The sequence below is a fragment of the Festucalex cinctus genome, chromosome 14 (assembly GCF_051991245.1).
Source record: "Festucalex cinctus isolate MCC-2025b chromosome 14, RoL_Fcin_1.0, whole genome shotgun sequence".
In the NCBI taxonomy this organism is placed as follows: domain Eukaryota; kingdom Metazoa; phylum Chordata; class Actinopteri; order Syngnathiformes; family Syngnathidae; genus Festucalex; species Festucalex cinctus.
Genome location: NC_135424.1, coordinates 13,468,857 through 13,494,881, shown reverse-complemented (window position 1 = coordinate 13,494,881; position 26,025 = coordinate 13,468,857). Strand labels below are relative to the sequence as shown.

At 41.1% G+C, this 26,025-nt stretch overlaps 1 protein-coding gene across 14 annotated transcripts in view; it reads left to right on the top strand.

Annotated features, from left to right (window-relative positions):
• The window catches only part of ablim1a (actin binding LIM protein 1a), a 47,668-nt gene that overhangs the window by 15,285 nt on the left and 6,358 nt on the right, over positions 1-26,025 (top strand). For 5 of the 14 annotated variants that reach the window (XR_013278385.1, XR_013278382.1, XR_013278375.1 and 2 more), the window contains exons 2-18: positions 5,786-5,923; positions 9,789-9,972; positions 10,195-10,304; positions 12,508-12,634; positions 14,069-14,162; positions 15,388-15,475; positions 19,789-19,853; positions 20,498-20,542; positions 21,082-21,159; positions 21,359-21,517; positions 21,706-21,750; positions 22,391-22,426; positions 22,559-22,688; positions 23,108-23,227; positions 23,792-23,896; positions 24,357-24,404; positions 25,438-25,572. Coding sequence is in view for 2 of the 14 variants with exons in the window: in XM_077495121.1 (XP_077351247.1) it covers positions 5,786-5,923; positions 9,789-9,972; positions 10,195-10,304; positions 12,508-12,634; positions 14,069-14,162; positions 15,388-15,475; positions 19,789-19,853; positions 20,498-20,542; positions 21,082-21,159; positions 21,359-21,517; positions 21,706-21,750; positions 22,391-22,426; positions 22,559-22,688; positions 23,108-23,227; positions 23,792-23,896; positions 24,357-24,404; positions 25,438-25,572 (1,707 nt within the window). In the remaining 12 variants the exon portion in view is untranslated. Of the gene's footprint in view, positions 1-5,785; positions 5,924-9,788; positions 9,973-10,194; positions 10,305-12,507; positions 12,635-14,068; positions 14,163-15,387; positions 15,476-19,788; positions 19,854-20,497; positions 20,543-21,081; positions 21,160-21,358; positions 21,518-21,705; positions 21,751-22,390; positions 22,427-22,558; positions 22,689-23,107; positions 23,228-23,791; positions 23,897-24,356; positions 24,409-25,437; positions 25,573-26,025 lie in introns of all 14 variants that reach the window. The other 9 variants (XR_013278376.1, XR_013278377.1, XR_013278380.1 and 6 more) reach the window with 9 other exon arrangements.

Below are 26,025 nucleotides of genomic sequence, written 5' to 3'. Positions count from 1 at the left end.
ACCAAGGTTCCCTGAGGAGTAGTTTGGGGAGGTCTGGTGGAGACTGATAGGGTCCCCCCACATTTTACGCATGTGTTTGAAGTCCTTTGTCTGGGGTGCTGGTAGCGGGGCAGAGAGGCGGGCTGGCAGCCATACATATTCATGGTGGTGAGGGTTAAGAGCTTCTTGTTATGGTTCGGCGATAAAGAGCTCTGCACACCCTCCCCCATAGGAAGACGCGTACATTTGACCATCCATTGGGATTTAGCTGTCATTATAGGCCCTCACAGACCTGTAAATATGGGGAAAGTACTGGAGGTAACCGCAAAAGAGGCAAGAATATCTTTTAAAAAAAAAAAGATACTATATAGAACTTATATTGACCAAATACTATGTACAGTATATAATGTATTTTGTGTCATGTGGTTAAAAATCCAATACACATATTGCATAAACTCAATAATGTAAGTAATGTCCATAGAACAAACTCCCATGTAGTGCCAGCACTTAAGTTGCACAAAAAGTGAGTTATCATTACTAAATGCAAGTCCTTCCCAAAAACCGAATACCACAGCTCATATTTGTTTAACTTCCTGCTGATGCACATTGCATGTTGGCGACTTGCTGAGAGGAAATCCAATATTCCCAGCTCAGGTGATCCAAAGCCAAGGTACAGTATTTGGCTTGGGAGCACACTTGTCAGTAGGAACTTGACTATTGAGTCCATTGAATTTTTATCCTCTGGAATGTTGCTAGAATTGATGTGTCCAAAATGGGATGTGAAAATGTCATCACCCATACTGGTCAGGCTGTGCCCCAGTTTGATGATGACCTAGCTCTTGAATATGATTTGATATGGTGTGATATTACACCATTGTTTTTCATTCATTACGCATATATTGTGTTATACTTTGCTTTTCTAGCAACATTTTTTTTTTTCATCTTCCACAATTTTGGTTAATACAGCCTTGCTGTTATCCCTGACTTAACAAATACAAATTAGCTTCCAAATACAACAGATTGAGGTGCCCTGTGGCTTCATCAGGGAAACTGTGCTACAGTTCCTTACCTCTGCAAAGGATGTTCATTGTCTTATGTTAATGTTGACAGTTGCTATGCAGTTGTTGCAGTCCTTTGTGATGAAACTTGAAGTTTCTATGCCCCATATGATGATTATAATGTATTTGTCAACTTATTTTGTGTAGTGACAGTTATTTTGTAGTTGCCCGTTGCTCGAATCCTTTATTTACCACTCTTAGTTTTTCTAGTCACTCATATTTTGTCTACCCTTGCCTGAGCGGGAATTACTGAGTGAAAAGTGTTTTCTTCGTGGCCATTTGAATCCAGCCCTGCTCTTTGTTGTTATTTTGTATTTTTGTATATAAAGACTCTCTGTTTCCCAACTCCTGTGTCTTGTCTGCATTTGGGTCCTAATTCCGCAGTCCGCATCTCACAATGGCAATGCTAATAAGTTGGTTGAAAACAAAACTGCTTTTCAGCTTTGTTTTTGTCATGTTTCGGTTTTGTGGTGTTGGGTTTTGGTTATTTTTGGGTGTTTATGTTGTCTGTTGTCCAATTTTGTCTCCCCTAGTCTCGTCATAGTTAACCTCATCCACATGGTTGTTTCGCCCCCTCCCCGTATGTGTTGCTTATTAGTGCCCTCTGCCTACTGTGTTTCCCCAAGGTGTGTCTTGTTAGTGTCTCGCTAGTGTTGTATTTAGTGAATATTATTTGTTCACGCGTGGTGGGAGCATTGTCTTGTCTTGTTCTGTTGAGGTGTGCTATGCTAGTAGTGTTTAAGTCTAGTCAAGTTTCTCCACGTTAGTCAGGTTTCTCCATGCCTAATCAAGAGTCTCCACGTCAACTCAAGTCTTTGCGTCAACTCAAGTCTTTGCATCAACTCAAGTCTTCACATCAACCCAAGTCTGTCCACGTCAACTTAAGTCGGTCCACGTCAACTCAAGTCTGTACACATCAACTCAAGTCTGTCCACGTCAACTCAAGTCTGTCCACGTCCACTCAAGTCAATCTGGCCACATCAATCCAAGTCTCCAGGTTCTGCTAAGCTATGCCATGCCAAGTCTATCTACGTCATGCCAAGTCTGTCCACATCATACCCACTCTGCTCACGTCCCGTCCAGTCGTTTATTTAATCTTTAAAATAAAGCTCCATATATTGTCCTTCCCGTTTGTCTCCCTGCTGTGTTTCTCTGCCATTGGGTCCATCTCCCCACCATCCACTACATCCTCGCATAACAGTTTTATTGGCAACAAAGAAATTAGAACTACTGTACATTTATTTTTCCTGTTTCAGAGGCTAATCCTCATTCCTAATATTTTGCTGCTCGGCAACCTTTTTTTATTTTTTTATTTAATTTTAATAATATGCCACAGACTTTGGACCCCCCAGTCGTATGGTTCACATTTAGTTCCCTAGTTTATGAATTGGGTCTCATTGTCCTCTGACCTTTTTTGTGTCTACACCACCTCCTGAGCTATGTGTTGTCTTTATCTTTGACCCATCCCAGACGTTGCACCTTCCTCATTGTCCCTTCCTTTGTGAAGGTCTCACATAGAATGCATTTAGAAAATAAGGTCAAGGGCTATCTATCCATTAGTGGATGAGATAACACTCATATATGGTCCCTATTGTGTTGGATGCAGCCTCTTTGTCTGTTTTCTTACCAACATTCACACACTCCTTTGGGGATGTTGTGTGTCTGTGCTGGAGCCAGCGTACTGTATATCTTACAGTAGCAAATGCAATGAGCAAATGAATATTTTATCAGCGCTTCCCTCTCGTCTGAATTCCCTTTTCCCTGGTGAATTTCCAACCTGCTACTATGATTGTGCATTCTGATGAGTTTAAAGTTGTAAATTACAACACTATCACTGTCAATGTGTCATTTGCCGACAAGGTATGAACACGTGTTGGAGGAGAATCAGCCCTCAGGGGACTGAAGGCTTTCCTCATTTCCCCCCCAGACCATCATCCTTTTGTTATTGCCCACACTGCGATGCTGTGCTTTTATGAGTGAAGGGTGGAAGGGGTTTTAAGGGTGAGGAAAGAAACCCCGGCCCTAATGCCTCTTCACCAGGCTTCAGGATGCTCTGCCGGTTTCTGCTTTCTCAGCACGGTTGTGTGCGTGCGCGTTCATTGTGTGTTTAGGCTCATATCAGTCACGTTATCCCTCTGTGAAGAGGCATGACAGATCACAAAGTCAGCGAAGCCAACACTTCCAACCAAGATACACGAATGTGTGCATAAATCTGTTGTATATTTATTTTTGCTGCATGTAACATATTCTTACTTATTTATAGTGTTATATAAAACATTCTTGTAAAACTGCTATCATGATAGCAGATTGCTTTAATGTAAATTTAGTTTAACTGCGCTGCAAGTAAAGATGTTATTAAACTCAAACATGTCCCAACTGTTTTTAGTTAAAGCCCTTTTTGTGTTTTTAAATTTTAATAACGTGTGGTGTAGCGTGCTTGTCTGAGCTTTATTTTGTCACCGCGTCTCCGCCTCTGAGTACACTTTGCTGCGGGAGCACAGCAATTTAAAGTGGAGCGAGCAGGCTGCACTGACACGGAAAAACTCAGCAGACTCGTTACCATCCAAAACTCAGTTTTGAGCCTGGAATCTTGTATCTTTTTAATGTTAGCAATGGCGTTTCCATGTTTTAGGTTGTCACTGTCATAAATCTGTTACTTGTGAATGATTCGTCATTCTCAGTCTCTTTTTGTAGAATAAACACAAAACACAAGTGCTTCTTAAGGCAGGCCGTTGATATAATTGATCACTTAGTACTGAACCTAGTTATTTTTATGTTTCACTTACAATCTGGTGAAGGATAAAGAGGATTAGCTTGTGTTTTTGCAGTGCTCAGTAACCCAGATGGCCTGTGGTTTTGTTTGGAGGTGCAATGTCGCACTCTGAGCTGCTGAGACTTCACTGTCTGGTTCATCCAGAGATGACTCATTGTCCTGCTGAGTGTTATTGCATCAAAGGAGAGGTGCACACTCCTGTCGCTACCTTTTTTTTCCCCACCCATGCCTATTTATCATGTTTTTGCCATTCTCATCACAACAAGGAAGCTTTGTAGGGTTGATATTCTGTTTGCATTTTCCGTTGAGGATGAATCAAACAATTACAACTCAGAACATATTAATTAAGGGACAAGAATCGTAACGGCATCACGCTCTACTAGCCACATGCCCATTCTGTAAGCTAATACAGTGCAGCTCAGCTTATGGCTAACAGATAATATGGCTCGCCAAAAAATAGTGCAATAAAAACAACATCCAGCGGCATTTAACAGCCTCTCCCAGGAGCAATAAAGGCAATAACAAATGTCATTGCTAGTGAGTGTTTTTATAGCGTCATTATTATTCTCTTTGCTCAGGCTGTTGCTGTTGTATCCTCCAGTTCCGAAAAAGAAAACAAACAATTGATGTTACACTTCAGAAAATAAGAAAAAAATATTAAAGCTTTTGAGCTCTAACCAAAAATGATGTATTATACAGTATAATAAGCACTGGCAGTTTAATTTGCATTTAGTTGCCTTACTGTAATGGTTGTGAACATAACTGTGAACTTAAACCTATGATACCTTCCAGACAGTGATTTCTGGCACATACTTTTACTATTTCATCTCTAATAATGATACATTCTAAGAGAAACCATAACTGTGTGGTTTTAGTCTTTTAAAGCAATGTCTTCTGTCTTTTTTTTAACTGCCTACAATTGAATTTCCCCAAAGAAATTTAAATGAACATTCTGTTCCTTTCAGTCATTCATTGACTTGCTATCCTTAACAGGAAGCCTGTTTTATTCTTATCTGAACTGACTGCCGGGATCTGCTCACTGTCAAGTATTTGACACTCAGTCAAACAACCAAACCGAACACTTCAAGACAGTGCCATTAGGGGGGGAAAAAATCACTGACATTATTTTTTTAAATCTGGTTTAGAGTTGAAAGTTATCTAAGAGTCATTCTATCATTCAACTTTTGACACTATCTTACACTGCTTTTCTCAGCTTTGTTGATGAAGTACACACAATATTTAGAGTCCTGTTTGTAGACTTTCTTGGGATCATTTTTACGTGACAGATGCCCACCTCAACCTCTGAAAATATAAAAAAAATTATCGCACAGATAATTTGTACCAATTTGTAACAGAAAATGACACCAAGATAAATAATTACATTAAAAAAATAGTAATGTGTCTAATAACCTTTACAACTGAATTGGTTGGGGGGGGGCTGTAAATCTTTTTGAGAGGAGAATAGTGTGCACACCCTTTTACAATTACAGCTGGAGATGTGGCTGTATTCAGAATTAAGCAATATTGTTCAAACTCCTGGAAAATGACAGTCAGCTCATTTGTCACCACTTAAAATCCCTCTGACAAACCCAAATAGAGTTAAGATGTTGTAGTAAACTTTCCCTGGCAATGTTTTGCTTTCTAGGAGAAGCCTGCAGGTTTTGTACAAACACAGACTGATATTTGGAAGTTGGAACTATGCATAATTCTCTCCAGTCAAATTATGGTCAAAATTTAAAAAAAAAAAGAAAAAAAAAAAAGTAAATTGCACATGGTGGAAAATGTTTTGAAATATAAGGTCAGTTAATTAAAAAAAAAAAAAAAAATTTTACCTGTTTTTATCCACTGTACAGTACGTATGTGCTTAGAACAATAAAGAGCAATGAGAGCGCAGACACTAGCACCGAGCAACCGAGCTGAGTCATCGTCATCATTTCGAACCCATTAGTCATGCTAATGTGTCTTCTCTTTGCAGTGGCTCATGCGCAGGATACGCACCATCACTCCACAGAGAAGCCCCTGATCCAGTGCTATAAGTGCAGGCAGCCATGCAAGGGCGAGGTGCTGCGGGTGCAAAACAAACATTTTCACCTAAAGTGCTTCACCTGCAAAGGTACGGTAACATACTGTGGAATACGCAAACACACACACAAACCTCAAATCCTCATTTACATATTATATATTAAATATGCACGTTAGAAAAAATAACACTTGTGGCTTTTCTTGTTGTGTACAAAATGTTGAAATTTTAATAATAGTGTAGTGTTCCCTTGCTATAACGTGGTTCACATTTCACAGCCTCACTGTTTAGTGAATTTTTTTGTGCAATTTTATGGAGGACCAAAACTGCCAAAATTAAAAGTAAATAATTGCTTAAATAAATACAGAAATAAATGATAAAAGTGAAAATAAAAATGGATATAAAAATATAATTGAAAAATTAAATGCAAAAAAATAAATATAAATGGAAATAAAAAACAACTATATCCCTAAATAAATTTTGACATGACAGAGTGTCTGCAGCATGGAATAAATAAAAGTGAGAACAGAGCATTTTTATTTATTTATTGATATTTATTTCTGTTTATATATTGATTTTTGTATTTATTTCGACATTTATATTTATTTTTGTAGATGTATTTTTATTTTTTGAATCTCTCCTTTTTTATTTTTTTATTTTTACTTGTATATACTTTGTGTATATATATATGTGTATATATATATATATATATATATATATATATATATATATATATATATATATATATATATATATATATATAGTTTTGTTTCCATTTCTATTTGTTTTTGTATTTAATTTTTTAATATAGTTTTTTTATATCACTTATTCCTCCATACAATTGCATGTTTTTTTTGTTTGTTTGATTGTTTGTTTGTTTATTTGTTTGTTTTTTAATCTGAGAATTTTGGAAAATTGTGTGTTTTAAACGAGAAAAATGTGAGAAAATTGTACATATTGTGAGTATGTTTTGTAACATACGGAACATGTAATAGAGCCAAGACAAGCCCCTTTTATATTGAAAGTATTTGCCACTGTCACAATGACAAATTTTGTTAAATAGGACAACACGCATCAGCTGTGTGAACGTGGAAACATCCCGCTTCGCCGACTGCTATCTGCATGGCAAAGGCGAATAAATCATGTCTCTACTGTGAAGCCTCTGATATGTCAATTTACCAGAAATGCAATGTGACAGTAGCTATTTATATCGAGGGTGAATTATGGGGTGTATCGCCACCTTTTTTTTTCTCTTTTCATTTGGTCTATCTTCCTATTCTAAAATACAAGTTTAGCTGAGCCATTTTTACTGAGTAAAGGACAAAGACGTGGGAGTTGTGAGAAAATTGGCAGCGAAGGTGCAATATTTTTCAATGCATTGCTAATTTGACCCTCCAATAGTAGGAGTCCTGCTTCTTTTCACCACGTGCATCCTTCCCAGTGAAACACAAATGTGTTTCGTACAATATGATTCTCCTTATTGTGCCTATTAGTGGAAAAAACGATTACAGAAGGTGCTGAGTAGTGATGTGCTTGATTGTGTGGTGTAAAATTGATGCAGAAGCATTCAAGTGGAAGTCAAATTTAAATATTTCTTGACAATATGTGACCTCACTAGTTTAAACATGATGTTATGATTAATATTAATATGAGTTATGAAGCAAAATCCAGCTGTTTTTATCTATCCCAGGGGCGGCCATTTTGCCACTTGCTGTCGACTGAAGATGACATCTCAGTTGATCACGACGACTCAGAGCTCACCTGTTTTCTGAAGCTGTGATTGGTTGTTACCTGAGACCTGAGCAACATTGATGTCATCTTTCGTCAACAGCAAGTGGCAAAATGGCCACCTCCTGAAATGGACAAAAACAGCTGGATTTTGCTGCTTAACTCATATTCCACTAACGCAATTATATCAGAATAATATATTTAGACAAGTTGGGCTGCAAGAACATATTATTATTAAAAAAATAAAAAATAAATTAAAAAAAGTTTTAGGGTTGACTTCCCCTTTAAAAAACAAAACAAGTTCATGAGGACATGATCCGGCGATATTGCATAGTAAAGCATCAGAATTTTAAATTAACCCTGACTTAATCTTCACTCCAGCCTGACTTCAATGTTTAACCCTATTAGTGATGAATTTCTGGCATGTTTGCATGTTGCCCTCGGCTGGCCTAACCGTCTCCTTCTTAAAGGCTCAACTTGTCGTAGTGAAACCTTTGGCGGGTAATCTGGGGCTGGTGCACTGTTACAGAAATCAACAAGTACCTGGAATAACAAGCTCTAAATATAAGCAAAGACTGAGAATAGTACCCTTTTCTATCCTCAGCAAGTGGATGTACAGTACATGCTTTAGTCTGGATGTATGTACTCAACTGCAAAAGTTTCTGCTTCTCAAATTGTACTGCCAATTGATTACACTAATCAACATCCTTAAGCAACTACAGTATAAGCATTTAGGTGAAGAGAACAATTAATTATTTCCCTTTCTTATGGTACTTGTAAATTAGGTGATGATCTGGGGGGAACTATTTAAAAACGTTTATCCAATCATGTCATGTTTCGTAGAAAATAGTGGTCACATTAAAAAGGCAGCCAAATCTCAATTGCGGGGTTGCTCTCAAATCAGTTATCTTACTAGTTAATCCCGTCATCCCTGAGCCCTAATGCAATTAAATCTTAGCCTTTCCCTCACTCTCCGCCATTCATCCACAGGCTTTCGCCTGGCTCATTGCATAACAATGATTAGCAAAAGTTATCTCAAACATCCAAATATTTTCCCCCCATTCTGTGGCTTTTCCAAAAGCATTTTGATTCAAAAGCCGCATGCTGTGGAGCAGGAACTGCGAGGCACTCCGACTGTTTTACTGGATTTTAACTGATTTTGCAAGAATATTGCGTTCTATTACTATAAAAAACATGGAATCTACCAAAAGAAAGATTAGAGTCTCTTCTTTCATCATGAAACAAGTATATTTCTATCTGTTTCCATTTTACAGCAATTAGCATTAGAATATAGCTAGGTTTCATCAGTATTCACAAATCTGTTTAGAACTGTGGGGAAATCAACTTGTTTTAACATGGCCGTGGTTGATCTCTTATACTCTGCTGCCACCTGCTGGCCGTTTTTGTAATAGCTATCATTGCTTCAACTGTTCTCTGTAGTAGAGAGGCTGCATCAAAGCCATCTGTATGCGCTAGCATTAAAACAAAAAACGTATAAATACGTCTTTGGGACACTTAAAACATTTAAAATAGAACATATTTTTACGTTTTTAGGAGCAAATGAGTTAAAATATTCTGTATCGATTTTTGTCCACATGACCTCACACACTATGTACAATAGTACTAGTGAGAAGCATGTGTAACGTGTATATCTGTATTACTATACATACCATAAGATCTTATAGCATTTAAAGTTCACAGGATGTTGGGTCGATGCATTTATATCATTTACATTTGTGTTTGTCCAGGGTCATCTGCCAATTTTTTAATAAGGTCATATAAGTAACCCAGGAATTTGTTGCTAGGATACAAATCCCCATAATGTTCTTTCATTAAAAAAGGTTTTATTGTTCTGCAGTCTTGTTTGTCAAAGTGACAAGGTCATAATTGAATAGACGGAACTAAATGCGGTGTGAATTATTCAAAGCCAGGTTATCTTCTGGGGCAGATCAAGGGTGTTTCCTGAGCTGGACAATTGTACAATTGTTGCATTGAATGTTACATTCAAACAGTAAAAATGGACGGACCTTGCATTGCCATTAACATTGAAATCAGTTGTTAGCCAACTTTGTCTTTGGAAAACACAGAATTAGAAATTATATTTGTAATAATATCACACTAGCAAGTCTTGACAGCTGAGAGCACTCTGGCTGGATGTTTCTTGGTTTCTCTGGTTTCTTGCTGAGTGAGCAGTAAACGGCCCATGCCACCGTGTGTGCTCTTTTTCCAGCGTGCGGATGCGACCTGGCCCAGGGCGGCTTCTTCATGAAGAATGGAGATTATCTGTGCACGGTGGACTACCAACGCATGCACGGCACTCGCTGCAATGGATGCGGTGACTTTGTGGAGGGGGAAGTGGTCACTGCGCTCGGCAAGACCTATCACCCTGCCTGCTTTGTTTGCACCGTTTGCAAGTAAGCATAAAATGTATCACACAGTATATGGGATTGTAATATGCGGAATAGCATTTGAATTCATCTGAAGGTTAGTGCGATCACGTAAAGGTGGTCGGAAGTACCATTTTTTATCAGTATACTCATCGTCTATTCTGACCATGCTCAATAAACTTTAACTATGGGGTCTTGGCTCAATTTATTCTGCTACGACACTGATTATTGATGTCATCCCTCTTCTAGACGACCGTTCCCTGCTGGAGACAGGGTGACCTTCAACGGTAAGGACTGTCTGTGTCAGTACTGTGTTGAGCCCATGTCTCCGGGACCAAAAGACATCCTGGGCGCCAGCAGTAAGTAGTTTTTCACCAAGGTTAATGCATAGGAAGGCATTGTCTTTAACTCTGTGGTACTATTTAAGGTTACTGCCACTCACTGCAACCAGTACATTTGAATTAGCTACAATAAATGAATGAATGAATGAATGAATGAATGAATGAATGAATGGCTTAGTTTGGCTCCATACATAGTGCAGAAAAGAAACACAAACATCCCATAAATGTTATGCAATTTTTATCAATGTTACTATCAGGATGAATTACATTTTAAAATTTTCTTAGAACCCAACAGAGAAGTAAATAAATGGCTGGCCTTAAATTATAGTTTCATTCTCTTGGTTTAAAGAAATTATGACGACAAACAGGTAAGACCAACGCATGCACTGTACTCGCTGCACTACACGAAAAAGCATTTCCAGTGTCTTCAAGTACACGATATCCATACATTTTGAAATACCAGACTATATAAATAATTAACTAATTTGCTCCCAAAAACTTAGAAACACGTTCTATTTTAAATATTTCCATGGTCCCAAAAACGTATTTTTTTTTTTTTAAATGTTCTTTTTTTTATGCTAGAGCATATAGAAGGCTTTGATGCAGCCTTTGCACTGAAGAGAACACTTGAAGCAATGGTAGTTATTACAAAAACGGCCATCAGGTGGCAGCAGAGTATAAGAGCTCAACCTAGCGCCATGTTGCAAAAAGGCTCTTTTTCCCACTGTTTTAAACAGGTTTGTGAATAATGATGAAACATAGCTATATTCTAATGCTAATTGCTACAAAACGGAAATAGAAATGACTTTTTTTTTCATGATGAAAGAAGACTCTAATCTTTCTTTTGGTAGGTTCCATGTTTTTATAGTAATAGAATACAATAGGGCGGCACGGTGGCCGACTGGTTAGCACACCCTCATTTACGTACGCGCAAAAACCACCGGCATAACCGGCGTATTATGGTTGGCAGCGCAGTTAATGATGAATTTCACCCTCTGCACTTGTTTAGTGGATTACACGCTCCCTTTTTATCGGTTAGCTCAGTGCAAAAGCTACGCAAACCTTAGTGGATTGAAACATTGTAAAAAGAAAGTCTTCTGGTGACTCAGGCTAATGACTAATCTGTTATTCAAATGCTGTAGGTACAGTATTTCTCAAAGGTACATATACCGGGTAGTAACAAATTAATTCATCGACCCCCCATCTCCATAGCCTAACAAATTGAACATCTGAAACTTAACGTGGTGTAACTGCCCACCAACACTGGCTCAGCAACCACTGGTAAGTCCATTTGACATTAATAATTGGTTCCCAGTGTTTGCTGATGTGTTGTGGCAGGATAATGCCGCATGCCTCATACTGGTGCAAAGAAACCGCTCTGCTGATCATGCAAAGCTTGGCTAGCTTGCAGCACAGGACCCACAGTACCACAAAGACACTAGAACATATAGATACACCCAGAGCCAAGGACTTACACAGCAGCATTATTGTCAGTGTCAATTCAACACCTACTGAGTTAAATTTAATACTTCAAAAATGACTATACTGGTCCACACTAAATATTGTTCAGTAATGTTGGACTCAAAGTTGAAGGTTTTTCATCTAGGGAGTTTGTTCTCTTCTCTACTAAATGCCTTTCTAAATTAAGCCGACATTTTTTTTTCCTGGCAGGAAAGGGGACTATGCAACCCCTGATCCCTCGCCCTCTAAAAATCTTATTTTCCTCTTCTCTTTCTCTCCTCTGCCATTGCTCTCACCCCCAGCGGTCTCTCTGCTGGCATTTGAAGAGCTTTCAGACAAGGTCACCTATGAATAAGACATGCTTATTCTCCTCACGTCATCGCCGCAACCCCGTTATGCCTTACATCCCCCGTGGTTGCAGCTGGCTCTGCCTCGCTTCCATCCTCTCTTCATTAAACAAGAGATGACTGGAGATTGCTGTTCATTACTCAAGCCAAGCTCTCCCACTGTTTAGAGCATCTGCATGCTTCTTCAATATGTAATTTTTTAAAGTGATGGAGAAAGGGGTGTTCATGATAGAAAGAGGCAGCTGTCAGAACCTGCGATCTCACTTTGCGCGCACTCATTCTTGCTGTTCAGGGTCTTAATCTTAAATCATTTATGTGGGAATTAAATCAGTCCACTCTTACTTTCAGTCTGTTTCATGTGTATGCAAAGTTGACAATGCCCTTCTCAGTGAATGCATCTTTTATTTCTTTAGATTGTGCAGGATGCGGTCGAGATATTATGAATGGCCAGGCTCTGCTCGCATTAGACAAACAGTGGCATCTCGGCTGTTTCAAGTGTAAGGCCTGCGCTAAAGTGCTAACCGGGGAGTACATCAGCAAGTAAGTCACTCTACATTGGTTCAACTTAGTATGTTAATGTTCGCATTTTCATTATATAGAGTAACCAAATTAAACAAATTGTGTCATACCACTTTTTTGGCACTTGAAGCTACATAATGATTGGTTTGGGGGGGGGGGGGGGGGGGCGGAGAATCAGAACACCAAAGGTTGTGGAGCCTTAGTTATTTTTTGTTATTAATTTTTTTATTGTGTACATAATTGGTTTACAATTTGTTACACTGCTATGATATCACACTATTTACGAAAAACTGTACACTGTATCTTTGGTAGATGTTTACCAACACGCATCATGGACAAAATTAAAGTAAAAGTCAACCGTAAACATTTCTTGTGACCTCCAAGATCTATGTGACCTCACTAGTCTAAACATTACGTTCTGATTAATAAAAATTACATTTGTGGAATATGAGTTATGAAGCAACCGTTTTTATCCATCTCTGGGTGGCCATTTTGCCACTTGCTGTCGACTGAAGATGACATCACAGTTGCACAGGGATCAGGCAACGACCAATCACAGCTCACCTGTTTTCTGAAGCTGCGCTGTGATTGGTTGTTACCTTTGACCTGAGCAACACTGATGTCATCTTCAGTCGACAGCAAGTGGCCAAATGGATAAACACGACTGGATTTTGCTGCTTAACTCATATGCCACTAGCGCAATATTAACTAGAATACCATATTTAGACTAGTGGGGCTGCATAGAACATGTTATTGTCAAAAATTTAGTTTGGGTTGACTCCCCCTTTAATTTGGGTGTTTTTCATTTTAATGGTCAGACGAGATAAACTTTAAGCTTCTTGGCCACAATGACAAGAGGTTTATTAGATTGAAGGGGTCAAGGCAAGGCTTTTAAACCTAAGACCACTGTAGCAACTGTCAAGCACGGCAATGGTCGTGTCCTCCGAGGCTGTTTTGCTGCTAAGTCTTTAACTGGTGCACTGCACATAATTACCCTTAAATTAGCAATTATGGCTGACACTGACACATTTAAGTGTTCCTACAGGACAAGGATCACAAAATACATCAAAACTGTTTTTTGAATGAAAAAAGCAAGTGGCCTTAACACAATATTAATATAGGTGTATGGATATGTTTGGGCCTGTTGTGCTAATAATATTGACAGTTGTATGGATGAGAGAACATCCCAAATAATATAATTAACTTAAATAAATGATTCTTTTGAAAATAATTGTGTCATGATTATACCATGGAAAATGGTCTGAATATGGCATTCCTGATGAGACTATAGTCTGTAGCTGACATACTGTTTAAGCTGTACAACGGCAAGCTGAACTGAATTGAACCGTATGCTTGGCGGAAACTTGGCTGGATATTTATTTATATTCCTGTATTTTTAGCAACTGTTTGTCAAAACAACGTTCCTGATATTCAATGTTGACTTCCTCCACTTAGGGATGGTGCACCGTACTGTGAGAAGGACTACCAGATTCATTTTGGAGTGCAGTGTGAGGCTTGTCATCAGTTCATCACAGGCAAAGTGCTTGAGGTAAGAGACAAAGCCATTAGCGTGAATTCTAAATGCAGTACAGGGAAATTTGGGGAATCTGATTAACCTAAAGTTGTTGGTGCTCTCTTTTTAGTTTAAAATGTGGATTTATATAACATGCCGTTAACGTCTAAATTCAGTTTGCCATAAATGTAGTTTGTTAATCTGTGTTGTAATCTCTTCAACACGGAGCCAAACAGTCTCTTGACATGAAAGTGTTCTGCTCAAAGATTAATTCTGGGTAGATTTTCAGCTTTTTATAACTCTAAATGCTTGCATACCACCAATTACATAAATATTACATAAAATGTCAAATGTGATGTTTTGCATCTGCAGTGAAACTATTACTGAAGCATCCCTGAAGCTAGTTGAAGTATGTAGAGAATAAATAAAATGTTTATCTGTATATGTAATCAACGCTTCAATTTTATAACCAAAAGTATCCCCATCAAGCTCGACTGCCCAGCAGACAGTGATCCAATCAGACAGTGAGTCATTTAATGGTATGAAAATGTTACTGCCAGCTAGCCGAGTTTACGGTAATCCAGTATTAAGGCTGGACTATATAACAATAGGAAAAGATCTCTGCATCTCCCTCCTGAGCTGCTGCCAAAGCAACAGTGATGCCAGGCTGTCTGACAGTTTAATCAGGGACACAAGTGACAAGTTCAACATCTCTTCAACTCTACTGGCTTGATGAATACTAAGCTTCCTCAGTACTCAGTACTGTACTTTGCGTTCAGATTAGATTGTGAGGCATTTTTGGATCAAATAGTTTGACAGCTCACCTTGCACTGTGTATCATTAAATAAAATATTAGCTCATCAAATTTATTAGACCATCCAATATAATGACGTGCGTCAATGCAAGCTCTCCATTTTGAACAGCAATGACGAATTTTAAACTGAATTCACCTTTTCATAGCCAAATTTGAGCGAGCTCATTGAGCTTCTCTGACAAGTCAGAACTTAATCAAGCATAACATTCAACCACTAAAACTAATGTTCACGTTCAAGACTGAAAGTACATTCACATTTTCTGAATGACATTCTGGCTGAGCTATTTTCAGTCCCCTTGCTGAATCTGACGAAACGTCCCAGGGTTTAAGGCTTTGGAGTTCCAACTCCGAGCATAGCTGAGTGAAGTGAGATTATTGGGTTTATTTCCTCCCTCACCGCTGCGGATGTCATTGATCTTCTTTTTCTTTGTGCTGTGTGTTTTGCAGGCAGGAGATAAGCATTACCACCCCAGCTGTGCCAGATGCAGCAGGTGCAATCAGATGTTCACGGAAGGGGAAGAGATGTACCTGCAAGGTGAACATACATCCTGGTGTTATCTATATATTCGTCATTACTTTGTGAAGCTTTAGTAGTTATAAATCAAACATATTGGGTGAATAATACTACAACCTAACCCCCACTCTAAAAAAAATAAAAAAAATAAAGTATTTTTTTTCTTAATTTTGCTTCTTTTTTTTTAAGCAACCAAAAAAAAATCTTCAAAAAAAATGCTACTAATATTTTTCATGAAAAAAATGCAGAAATGTGGGGAAAAAAATCCTGAAAAAATGGAGAAAGATCAAAATATTTAAAAATATTGGAAAGATGAGAAAAACATGAATATGCAAATTCACGCGTGCACAACTGTGATTTTGCATCGACTGTAGTTTTAAGTTGTAATATCACTATTCACCAATGGATGGCAGACATGGATTAGTTGCACTTAACACCAGATTTTATACTGCCCTTTGCTACAACATTCATTCATGAAGCCTAATATATATATGTGTGTATATATATATATGTGTGTATATATATATATATATATATATATATATATATATATATATACCTTCCCACGGGCTCACCACCGGTGGGAGGGGCCAAAGGGGTCGGGTGCAGTGTGGGCTGGGTGGCGGCCAAGGGAGGAGACCTTGGCGGACCGACCCCCGGCTACAGAAGCTGGCTCTTGGGACATGGAATGTCACCTCTCTGGCAGGGAAGGAGCCCGAGCTGGTGTGCGAGGCCGAGAAGTTCCGACTAGATATAGTCGGACTCGCCTCCACACACGGCTTGGGCTCTGGTACCAGTCCTCTTGAGAGGGGTTGGACTCTCTTCCACTCTGGAGTTGCCCACGGTGTGAGGCGCAGAGCAGGTGTGGGCATACTTATTGCCCCCCGGCTCGGCGCCTGTACGTTGGGGTTTACCCCGGTGGACGAGAGGGTAGCCTCCCTCCGCCTTCGGGTGGGGGGACGGGTCCTGACTGTTGTTTGTGCATATGCACCAAACAGCAGCTCAGAGTACCCACCCTTTTTGGAGTCCGTGGAGGGTGTGCTGGAGAGCGCTCCCTCTGGGGACTCCCTCGTCCTGCTGGGGGACTTCAATGCTCACGTGGGGAATGACAGTGAGACCTGGAGGGGCGTGATTGGGAGGAACGGCCCCCCTGATCGGAACCCGAGCGGTGTTCTGTTATTGGACTTCTGTGCTCGTCACGATTTGTCCATAACGAACACCATGTTCAAGCATAAGGGTGTCCATATGTGCACTTGGCACCAGGACACCCTAGGCCGCAGTTCGATGATCGACTTTGTAGTCGTGTCATCGGATTTGCGGCCTCATGTTTTGGACACTCGGGTGAAGAGAGGGGCGGAGCTGTCAACTGATCACCACCTGGTGGTGTGTTGGCTCCGATGGTGGGGGAAGATGCCGGTCCGACCTGGCAGACCCAAACGTATTGTGAGGGTTTTCTGGGAACGTCTGGCGGAATCCCCTGTCAGAAAGAGTTTCAATGCCCACCTCCGGCAGAGCTTCTCCCTTGTCTCGGGGGAGGTGGGGGACATTGAGTCCGAATGGGCCATGTTCCGCGCCTCCATTGTTGAGGCGGCCGATCGGAGCTGTGGCCGTAAGGTGGTCGGTGCCTGTCGCGGCGGCAATCTTCGAACCCGCTGGTGGACACCAGCGGTAAGGGCTGCCGTCAAGCTGAAGAAGGAGTCCTATCGGGCCTTTTTGGCCTGTCGGACTCCGGAGGCAGCTGACAGGTACCGGATGGCCAAGCGGAACGCGTCTCAGGAGAGGAAAGCAGTGCACCATTAACACTGTGTATAGTGGCGATGGGGTGCTGCTGACCTCGACTCGGGACGTCGTGAAGCGGTGGGGGGAATACTTCGAAGACCTCCTCAATTCCACCAACACGTCTCCTTTTGAAGAAGCAGAGTCTGGGGACTCTGGGGTGGGCTCTCCTATCTCTGGGGTCGAAGTCACTGAGGTGGTTGGAAAGCTCCTCGGTGGCAGGGCCCCGGGGGTGGATGAGATCCGCCCGGAGTTCCTAAAGACTCTGGATGTTGTGGGGCTGTCGTGGTTGACACGCCTCTACAACATCGCGTGGACATCGGGGACAGTGCCTCTGGATTGGCAGACCGGGGTGGTGGTCCCCCTTTTCAAGAAGGGGGACCGGAGGGTGTGTTCCAACTACAGAGGGATCACACTCCTCAGCCTCCCTGGTAAGGTCTATTCAGGGGTGCTGGAGAGGAGGGTCCGTCGGGAGGTCGAATCTCGGATTCAGGAGGAGCAGTGTGGTTTTCGTCCTGGCCGTGGAACAGTGGACCAGCTCTACACCCTCCGCAGGATCCTCGAGGGTGCGTGGGAGTTCGCTCAACCAGTCCACATGTGTTTTGTGGATTTGGAGAAGGCGTTCGACCGTGTCCCTCGGGGAGTTCTGTGGGGGGTGCTTCGGGAGTACGGGGTGCCGGGCCCCTTGTTACGGGCTGTTCGGTCCCTGTACGACCGTTGCCAGAGTTTGGTCCGCATTGCCGGCAGTAAGTCGGATTCGTTTCCGGTGAGGGTTGGACTCCGCCAAGGTTGCCCTTTGTCACCGATTCTGTTCATAACTTTTATGGACAGAATTTCTAGGCGCAGCCGAGGCGTGGAGGGGTTCCGGTTTGGTGGCCTCAACATTGCATCTCTGCTCTTTGCAGATGATGTGGTGCTGTTGGCTTCATCAGGCCGGGGCCTCCAGCTCTCACTGGAGCGGTTCGCAGCCGAGTGTGAAACGGCTGGGATGAGGATCAGCACCTCCAAATCCGAGACCATGGTCCTCAGTCGGAAAAGGGTGGAGTGTCGTCTTCAGGTCGGGGATGAGATCCTGCCCCAAGTGGAGGAGTTCAAGTATCTTGGGGTCTTGTTCACGAGTGAGGGTGGGATGGAGCGGGAGATCGACAGGCGGATCGGTGCAGCGTCTGCAGTGATGCGGACTCTGTATCGGTCCGTCGTGGTGAAGAAAGAGCTGAGCCAAAAGGCAAAGCTCTCGATTTACCGGTCGATCTACGTTCCAACCCTCACCTATGGTCACGAGCTGTGGGTCGTGACCGAAAGAACGAGATCCCGGATACAAGCGGCCGAAATGAGCTTCCTCCGCAGGGTGTCCGGGCTCTCCCTTAGAGATAGGGTGAGAAGCTCGGTCATCCGGGAGGGACTCAGAGTCGAGCCGCTGCTCCTCCGCGTTGAGAGGAGCCAGCTGAGGTGGCTCGGGCATCTGGTTCGGATGCCTCCTGGACGCCTCCCTGGTGAGGTGTTCCGGGCATGTCCCACTGGCGGGAGGCCCCGGGGACGACCCAGGACACGCTGGAGAGACTATGTCTCTCGGTTGGCCTGGGAACGTCTCGGGATCCCGCCGGAGGAGCTGGTTGAAGTGGCTGGGGAGAGGGAAGTCTGGGTTTCCCTCCTGAAGCTGCTGCCCCCGCGACCCGACCCCGGATAAGCGGAAGAAGATGGATGGATGGATGGATATATATATATATATATATATATATATATATATATATATATATATATATATATATATATATATATATATATATATATATATATATATATATATATATATAATATTGTACATTTATAATGATATGAAGGACAAACATAGTTCCTCCATAATGTAAAAAAAAAAAAAAATTGAGGAAGATGATTTTTATTTAAATTTAAATAACAATAATCATTTAACAAAAATGTACAAGAGAGTTCTTGCACTTAATGTTGATTTGTTTTCAGCAAATTTGTGCCATCCTTGCATGGTCATTTTTATACAAAAGAGCCTTTTGCATTGGGGGACAAAAACAAAAAACTAAAACAAAAAAAAACAACAACAAAAACGTGTGCTTATTTTTTTTGTTGTTTGCTTCAAACCCTTTGCTGTTGGCTTAGGAGGGTGGATCTTTTATGCATGCATTGAGAAATGTATTGGGAAAAGAGAAATATATTCAGATTGGCTGGCAACCGGTTCAGGGTGTACCCCGCCTACTGCCCATAGCCAGCTGGGAAAGGCTCCGGCACCTCCCACGGCCCTTGTGAGGTGTAAGGGGTCAAGTAAATGGATGGATGGATGGAAATATATTCAGAGCAATTGCACATACTTTGTCCATAATTACAATGGCATTTTTTTTTTGTCTGGTTAGGTTTTGCTCAAGCCAATGTTGTCATCGCTAATGCAAAACTAGACTGTCTAATTGAGTGACACGTCTCTCACGATAGAAACAAGTCTGACTCTGCAGGAATCCTTTCCAGAATTGCATGACACTTAAAGAGACGAGTGCTTAGACTTAGGAAATAATCCTTACATTGTGTTTCTTCAGGATCAACAGTGTGGCATCCTGGCTGCAAGAACACAACTCGAACAGAGGAGAGACACAGGGAGAGGGTAGGAATCTGCATGTTCCATTATCCTCAACTTAACTCTGACTGAAAGCACTTTCTGTTCATGTCCCATGACAACATTCGATGGGAATGGAGAGAAAGTCTGCATGTGGAATGAGCAATTTCCGTAAGGGCAGACCTTTGCCAAATGAAGAAGCTTCTGAGGTTTTAATCTGGCAATGTTTGAGTACACTTATCTGACATTCCATTAGGTACATGTGCACACTCCATTTACATTCAATAAAAGAACTGCATCAAAAGGAATAAGTTCTTTTTTGTCATTGACAGTGCAGTAAAAAAAAAAAAAAAAATCAAACTAATAAACACAATTTATTTTTCATTTATTGCCACGTTTGCAAAGTTATTCAACACTGATTATCTTTGTAAAGGCAGAATTCTAACTGCTCATCTACAGTATTAGATGATGATTGCACAAGTGTACCTAATGATTTGGCCCCTAAGTGTAGGCAGGGGCGCCGCAAGGGAGAGGACGGTGATGACAAATTTAAAGTTGTTTTTTTTTTCAAGGCGTCCGCCGTCCGCAATCACTAGCGGTGCCCCTGAGCATTTGTGTGAACTTTTGAGTCAAACTGGAGAGGAACAACCCCTGTGTGATGTCCTGTGAACCCCTTCTCCCTTCCTCCACAGCTACTGCCTCCGTCCCTCTTATTCCTTCAAAAAACAGAAAGGCAGGTACTGTATTCGCTATGGGCTGTGAGGCGCATCACTGTGTTCCACCATACACGTAATACGCAAGGGCACTGTCTGCTGCCATCTGCTGGCGGCAGCTTGCAGTGCCCTCGCTGCGAATTCACATGAAGCCATTCAGAATAATGACTAATTTGTCTTCTATAAAAGCCCCATTTACCCATTAGGTTAAAAGCTCATTTAATTATAAGACATTCAAGATTGCCGCTGTCATCCAAACAGTTCATTTCTCATAAACAGCCAAGGCAACTCTACTCATTCACTTTGCACATTTGCAAATGAATGACCTCATCGTGAGATGACATGTTGAAAAGATTTGAAATGACTTCGCATAATTCCTGAAACATAAATACAGGGGTTGCAAATCTCTGCCATCACTCATGCTCATAAAAGCTCAATGATGTCATGTTGGAGTGTTGTGGGTAATATCAACTCAGCGAGGGGGATGTGGCTGAAGACAAACTAGCTGCCCAAGTAAGGCGCTATGACTAAATTTTGTGTTTGTTTGCTTCTCCCTCCTGCAGCCTACGAGGTCGTCATCTGAGAGTATTTGTTCCAGACCTGGTTCAAGCATACCTGGCTCACCGGGTCACACAATCTATGTAAGATATGTCAGCGTATGTCTCAATGAGCGTGTCTATTCTTCCCTCTCTCTGAACGAGAAATGATCCTTTCCCAACCCCATTTACTTGACATACAAATAATTCTTACATTTGCGCCTTAGAAGGGAACGCTTTTACATCAGCAGTATCTCTTTGCTCATGTCTGTGTGTGCATGTTTGTCTTTATTTGTCTCCTTAGGCAAAAGTAGACAATGAGATTCTTGATTACAGAGACCTAGCTGCCATTCCAAAAGTCAAAGCCATTTATGACATTGAGCGCCCTGACCTTATTACCTATGAACCTATGTACACCACCTCCCTGGAGGAGAGAGAGGAGAGACGAGAAAGTGTAGGAGAGGTAAAAGCAGATTGCATGCTCCTCCCATTGCATGCACGGCATCCTTGCGGTCACGTTGAACAGCAAGAATGCAATTCCTAAGCTGATCCTTTGTTTAGTTGTGAAATATAAAATAGTGGTTTTAAATTCTAAAGGAGATTATTGGTGCATTTTTTATACCTGCTAATGAGCTTCACTATCCGTCACAGCTCCTTCATGCCAGGAGGGAGCGCTCGCCTTTGCCTGATGAAAAGGTGAGTTACATCAGCTGCTGATCCAGCCATCCATTTTCTATCCTACTTATTCTGTTCAGGGTCGGAGGGAAGCTGGGGAGTTAGAAAGAGAAGTGTACATCCTGGATTCTGACAAAAAAAACAACTTACATGTTCAATCACGTGCGACGACTGAGGGAGGAATTTGCTTGCAGAGTGCAGATTTGCTGTTATTTTGTTAATCTAAGGTGGCCTTGAGGGTCTGGAAAGACACTTATAGATTAAAAAAATATTATTACTACCCAAATTAGGACAGGTATTACATAACACAAAATCAGAAAGAAAATATTTTTTTTAAGTGTGCATAACTGAATGATATTTCAGTTAAATCCAGTTTATGATGGTATCATATGATGCCTGGGTATTTGTTTTGATGAAGCAACTAGCTGTCTGTGTAGGTAGCTATTCAGCTAGCTATCATCTCTCGCTTTCTCGGCTCCGGGTGGCGGAGTGGTACCGTGTGGGTTCGCTTCCCCGCTTGTTTGTGTGAGTGAGTGGGGGGAAAAAAATCTATCAAAGTAGCTGTCCAGCTAGCTAGCATCTGTCTCTCCTCTCCCTGCTGCCTATATATTTGCAATGTTAACACAGTACTTGCTTTAATAATGCTTTGTCTTATTTGCAGTCTTTTCGAACCATGTCTCCGACCCTATCCAATGAGGTGAACTTAGTGTTTTATTAAACTTCAATTTCTTCTTGTGTGTACATAGTAGGCTATTGTTTAAAATGTCTATTACCATCAAAATGTGCATTTGTTTTAACACAATGTATATTTGTGTTTACTGTATGCCAGGGTTGTTATGACAAAAGAGAACGCATTCTTCAGAGGTCCACCAGTCAGGGATCCTTAGGTTCGCCTGTTTATAATCGCCATGGTTACACCCCCACTCTGTCACGGTCCCCGCAGCATTTTCACAGGCCAGGTGAGTCCTTTGGGTGATGGTTCGTGCAATCGTACTGATGATTCACAATTGTTGAAGGGATGTGAGTGAAAGACATAACTCAACAAGTTTGGGTTCTCACTTCCTGTTGTTTATGTTTTTACCATGCAAAAAGAAATCTTCACTGAAATTGACTGATTGGTTGTTATGTCTTTTTTTTTTCCTGATGGAAAAAATGTCGTACTGTATTGCAATAACAGCCAGACAGCCAGTTTGCCTCCTTAACATCACACCTCCCTTTTTGATTGTGTAATAGAGTATAGTTTGTTTTATTTATTTTCCCCTTGGTTCTAATTTCTTTACTCTTTTCAATGCCTGCAAATCTCCCTTTTCATTTCCCCCTCACTTTCTCAACCTCTATCACCCTCCCGCAATCGGCCGCAATTCCTTCCTCACCGCAGAAGCTCTGACAGGCATGCAGAAGCTCTGCTCCTCCTTGTGCAGTAACAGTGTGGGCTCCAGAAATAGTGACTCCCGCCCCACCTCCCCTTTTAGACATCACTTCCTCCCCCATAGTCAAGGTAAGCCCCCAAACAACCACCACACCTCCTCCACCCCCCTAAGTGAGCACATCATCTCCATTACAGTCTGGGATGCAACATCACGCTGCTCTCGCCTGTCATTTTGGACCCATAAGCATGTCTCATCAAACAGATTGTGCCATCATTCATGACACTGGCACTACTTCAGCATAAGCAGATGACAAGCTTATCTTGGTGTTTATTTGCATGCCATTGAGAGGTCGTACTAATCAGTTTCCACTGTGGTAGTTGAAAGATATCATCCCCCACATGATGCACATTACCACGCCTTTCAAATCCTAATTTTGTTGTCTAAGTGTATTACATTGTTAGCGCCATGAAAATTACTCACAATTCATCATAAACACAAATAACCATGTACATGTAACTAATAATAATCGTCTCCATCATGTACCACTTTCCTAATAGCATTTATTTGTGCCGGCAGGCTAACAATGCCCCCAAATTCGCCCCAAGTGTCCATAATATGTGTTGCCCCATCCACACTCTGGTTGCCCTTATGCATCCCTGTTTACGTTCCTTTTTTGGTTCTTCTCACTGGAGGCACTGACCCGCCAAGCGGCCGGAGCTCCCCTCTCCCGCTTCGGCCCGACAGCCGGCCGGGCACCCCGCCACTCTCTCTGACCCCTAAACATTTTCACCTCCCAGGTAGGAGTCGGAGCGCACCCTGTCGCTGCTCATCTATCTATCTATCTATCTATCTATCTATCTATCTATCTATCTATCTATCTATCTATCTATCTATCTATCTATCTATCTATCTATCTATCTATCTATCTATCTATCTATCTATCATTTATTTGCTATAGCTTTTATTTGCTATAGCGAGTTAGCTATAGCTTTTATTTGCTATAGCTGTAGCTGTGCTAGCTGGCTATCATCCTCTCTCTTTTTCTATTTGGAAGATTGCTAGGTTGCTTTTTACCCTTTTATTTCAAATATACAGATGAGCATTAGCGGCATCTGTGGGTAAAACTATTATAATAATAGAATTTATGTAGTAAATATTGGTTACATGGGATATACATAAATGCTAAATGGGATTTTCTTTCTTCTTCTTTCTTTTTTATTTATTTATTTTATTTATTTATTTTTTGACAAATTTCAGATCAGGGCAGTAACATCTACAGGAAGCCACCCATCTACAAACAATACGGTACCTTTTCTTCTATTTATAGCTTATTTTCCCATTGAAATTGTGATTGATCACTGATGTGAGTGGGTCAACAAAATGTATGAAATTATGGATGTTCTGTGTTGCATTAAATGTTTTGTTATTTTAGAGTTACCTGCTGTCAGTATATGTGCACTGTTTGAAGTCTGTCTCTGATCCACTTCTGTCTCACCTGCAGCATTTCTTCATCACAACAAATAATGTTTAGAACTTTTTCACTGGTTCCTGAGAGTAACGTTTAGTAAACACACACACAAAAATTGGGATATTCGACTGTCTAGTGAAATTTCAGATTGAAACCAAAATGCGCCATAACCCTTTCAGGTTACCTTAATTGGACCTTTTCTAACCTTTTTGGATGAACATGTACAACTATTCGTTATTTCAGTACTTTTGGCACAACCAATAAAATGTTTGGTTGAATTACAATGTGTCTTTAAACTCATGAGACCAAGGTGACATCTAACAATTGATCGATGGTACCTCATCTTTGCAAGGTTTCAAACAGGATGCTTTCAGAGGGAAATGGCTACTGAGCTAAAAGACTGGAAGAGTCACTGAAAGCAGAAGTGCACATCCTTGTAAATTTTCATGGATCATACATCTGTTGTGAAATTTGCTGTTCAGCTTCTCATTAGAGAACAGCAAATTGTTCAAAAACAAGTACAGAAACATTGAAAGTTGGTTATGCATTCCAAAAATTTAAAACATGAAATTAGGATCACCTGTAAAGATTACAATGCATTCTGAAACTTTTTGTGATTAGTGTATCCTACTTAAAAGTACCAATAACATTTCCAAAATTTTCAGTATGCGACCATATTGTGAAAATTCTGTCCTCCTAGTGTGCAAACACTTCCCCACTGTCACCTACATACATGCAGCTGACACGATGTAGCGTTTACTGACTTATCATGTGGAAGAAATGCTTTGCTTCAGGCACACGCTATATGTGGTTGAGCTTGTGTCACAAACGCTGATAGATCAGTTGCCATGGTTACCAACCTATATGCAGCTGCCATAGCACGCCAAAGCAAGTCGGCTGATGACATCATCAGATCTGCCACCTTCCCTGCTGCCCATGCTCCCTCTCCAGACGACAGCTCACAGAGCGAGGGTGATTGTTGGCCCTCCTCTAACGTTCGATTAGGTACAGTAGGCTCCTAATGGGCATGCTTGCACCGCAGCCATGTAGTGGCAAACCTCACCTAACGAATTCTTGTTTCCCCCTGGAGCTGCTCTAAAATCCTTGACTGCATACTTGCTTCACTTTTAAGCACTCTTGAAATCTGGCACATTCATTATGTTACGCTTGTTCACAAAAAGCTTTGTGTCTATTGCTCCCATGTTTTTTTTGTTGTTGTTTTTTTTTGCTTAAGCTAGCATTGGTTTTACTTTTTATGCTACGATATGTACACAATAACGCCACAAATGGCTTAGACAGAGATAACTGAGACTGACTTCAAACTGACATGTGTCCATGTGTCTTACATCTGTGCTGTTCTGTGTATTAGATGTGCAGTAAATCCAGGGGTTACATGATTGAAGCCACCAAAGTCAACATCACATTCTGTCAGTGTACCCAAAGATTCTAAAAAAAAAA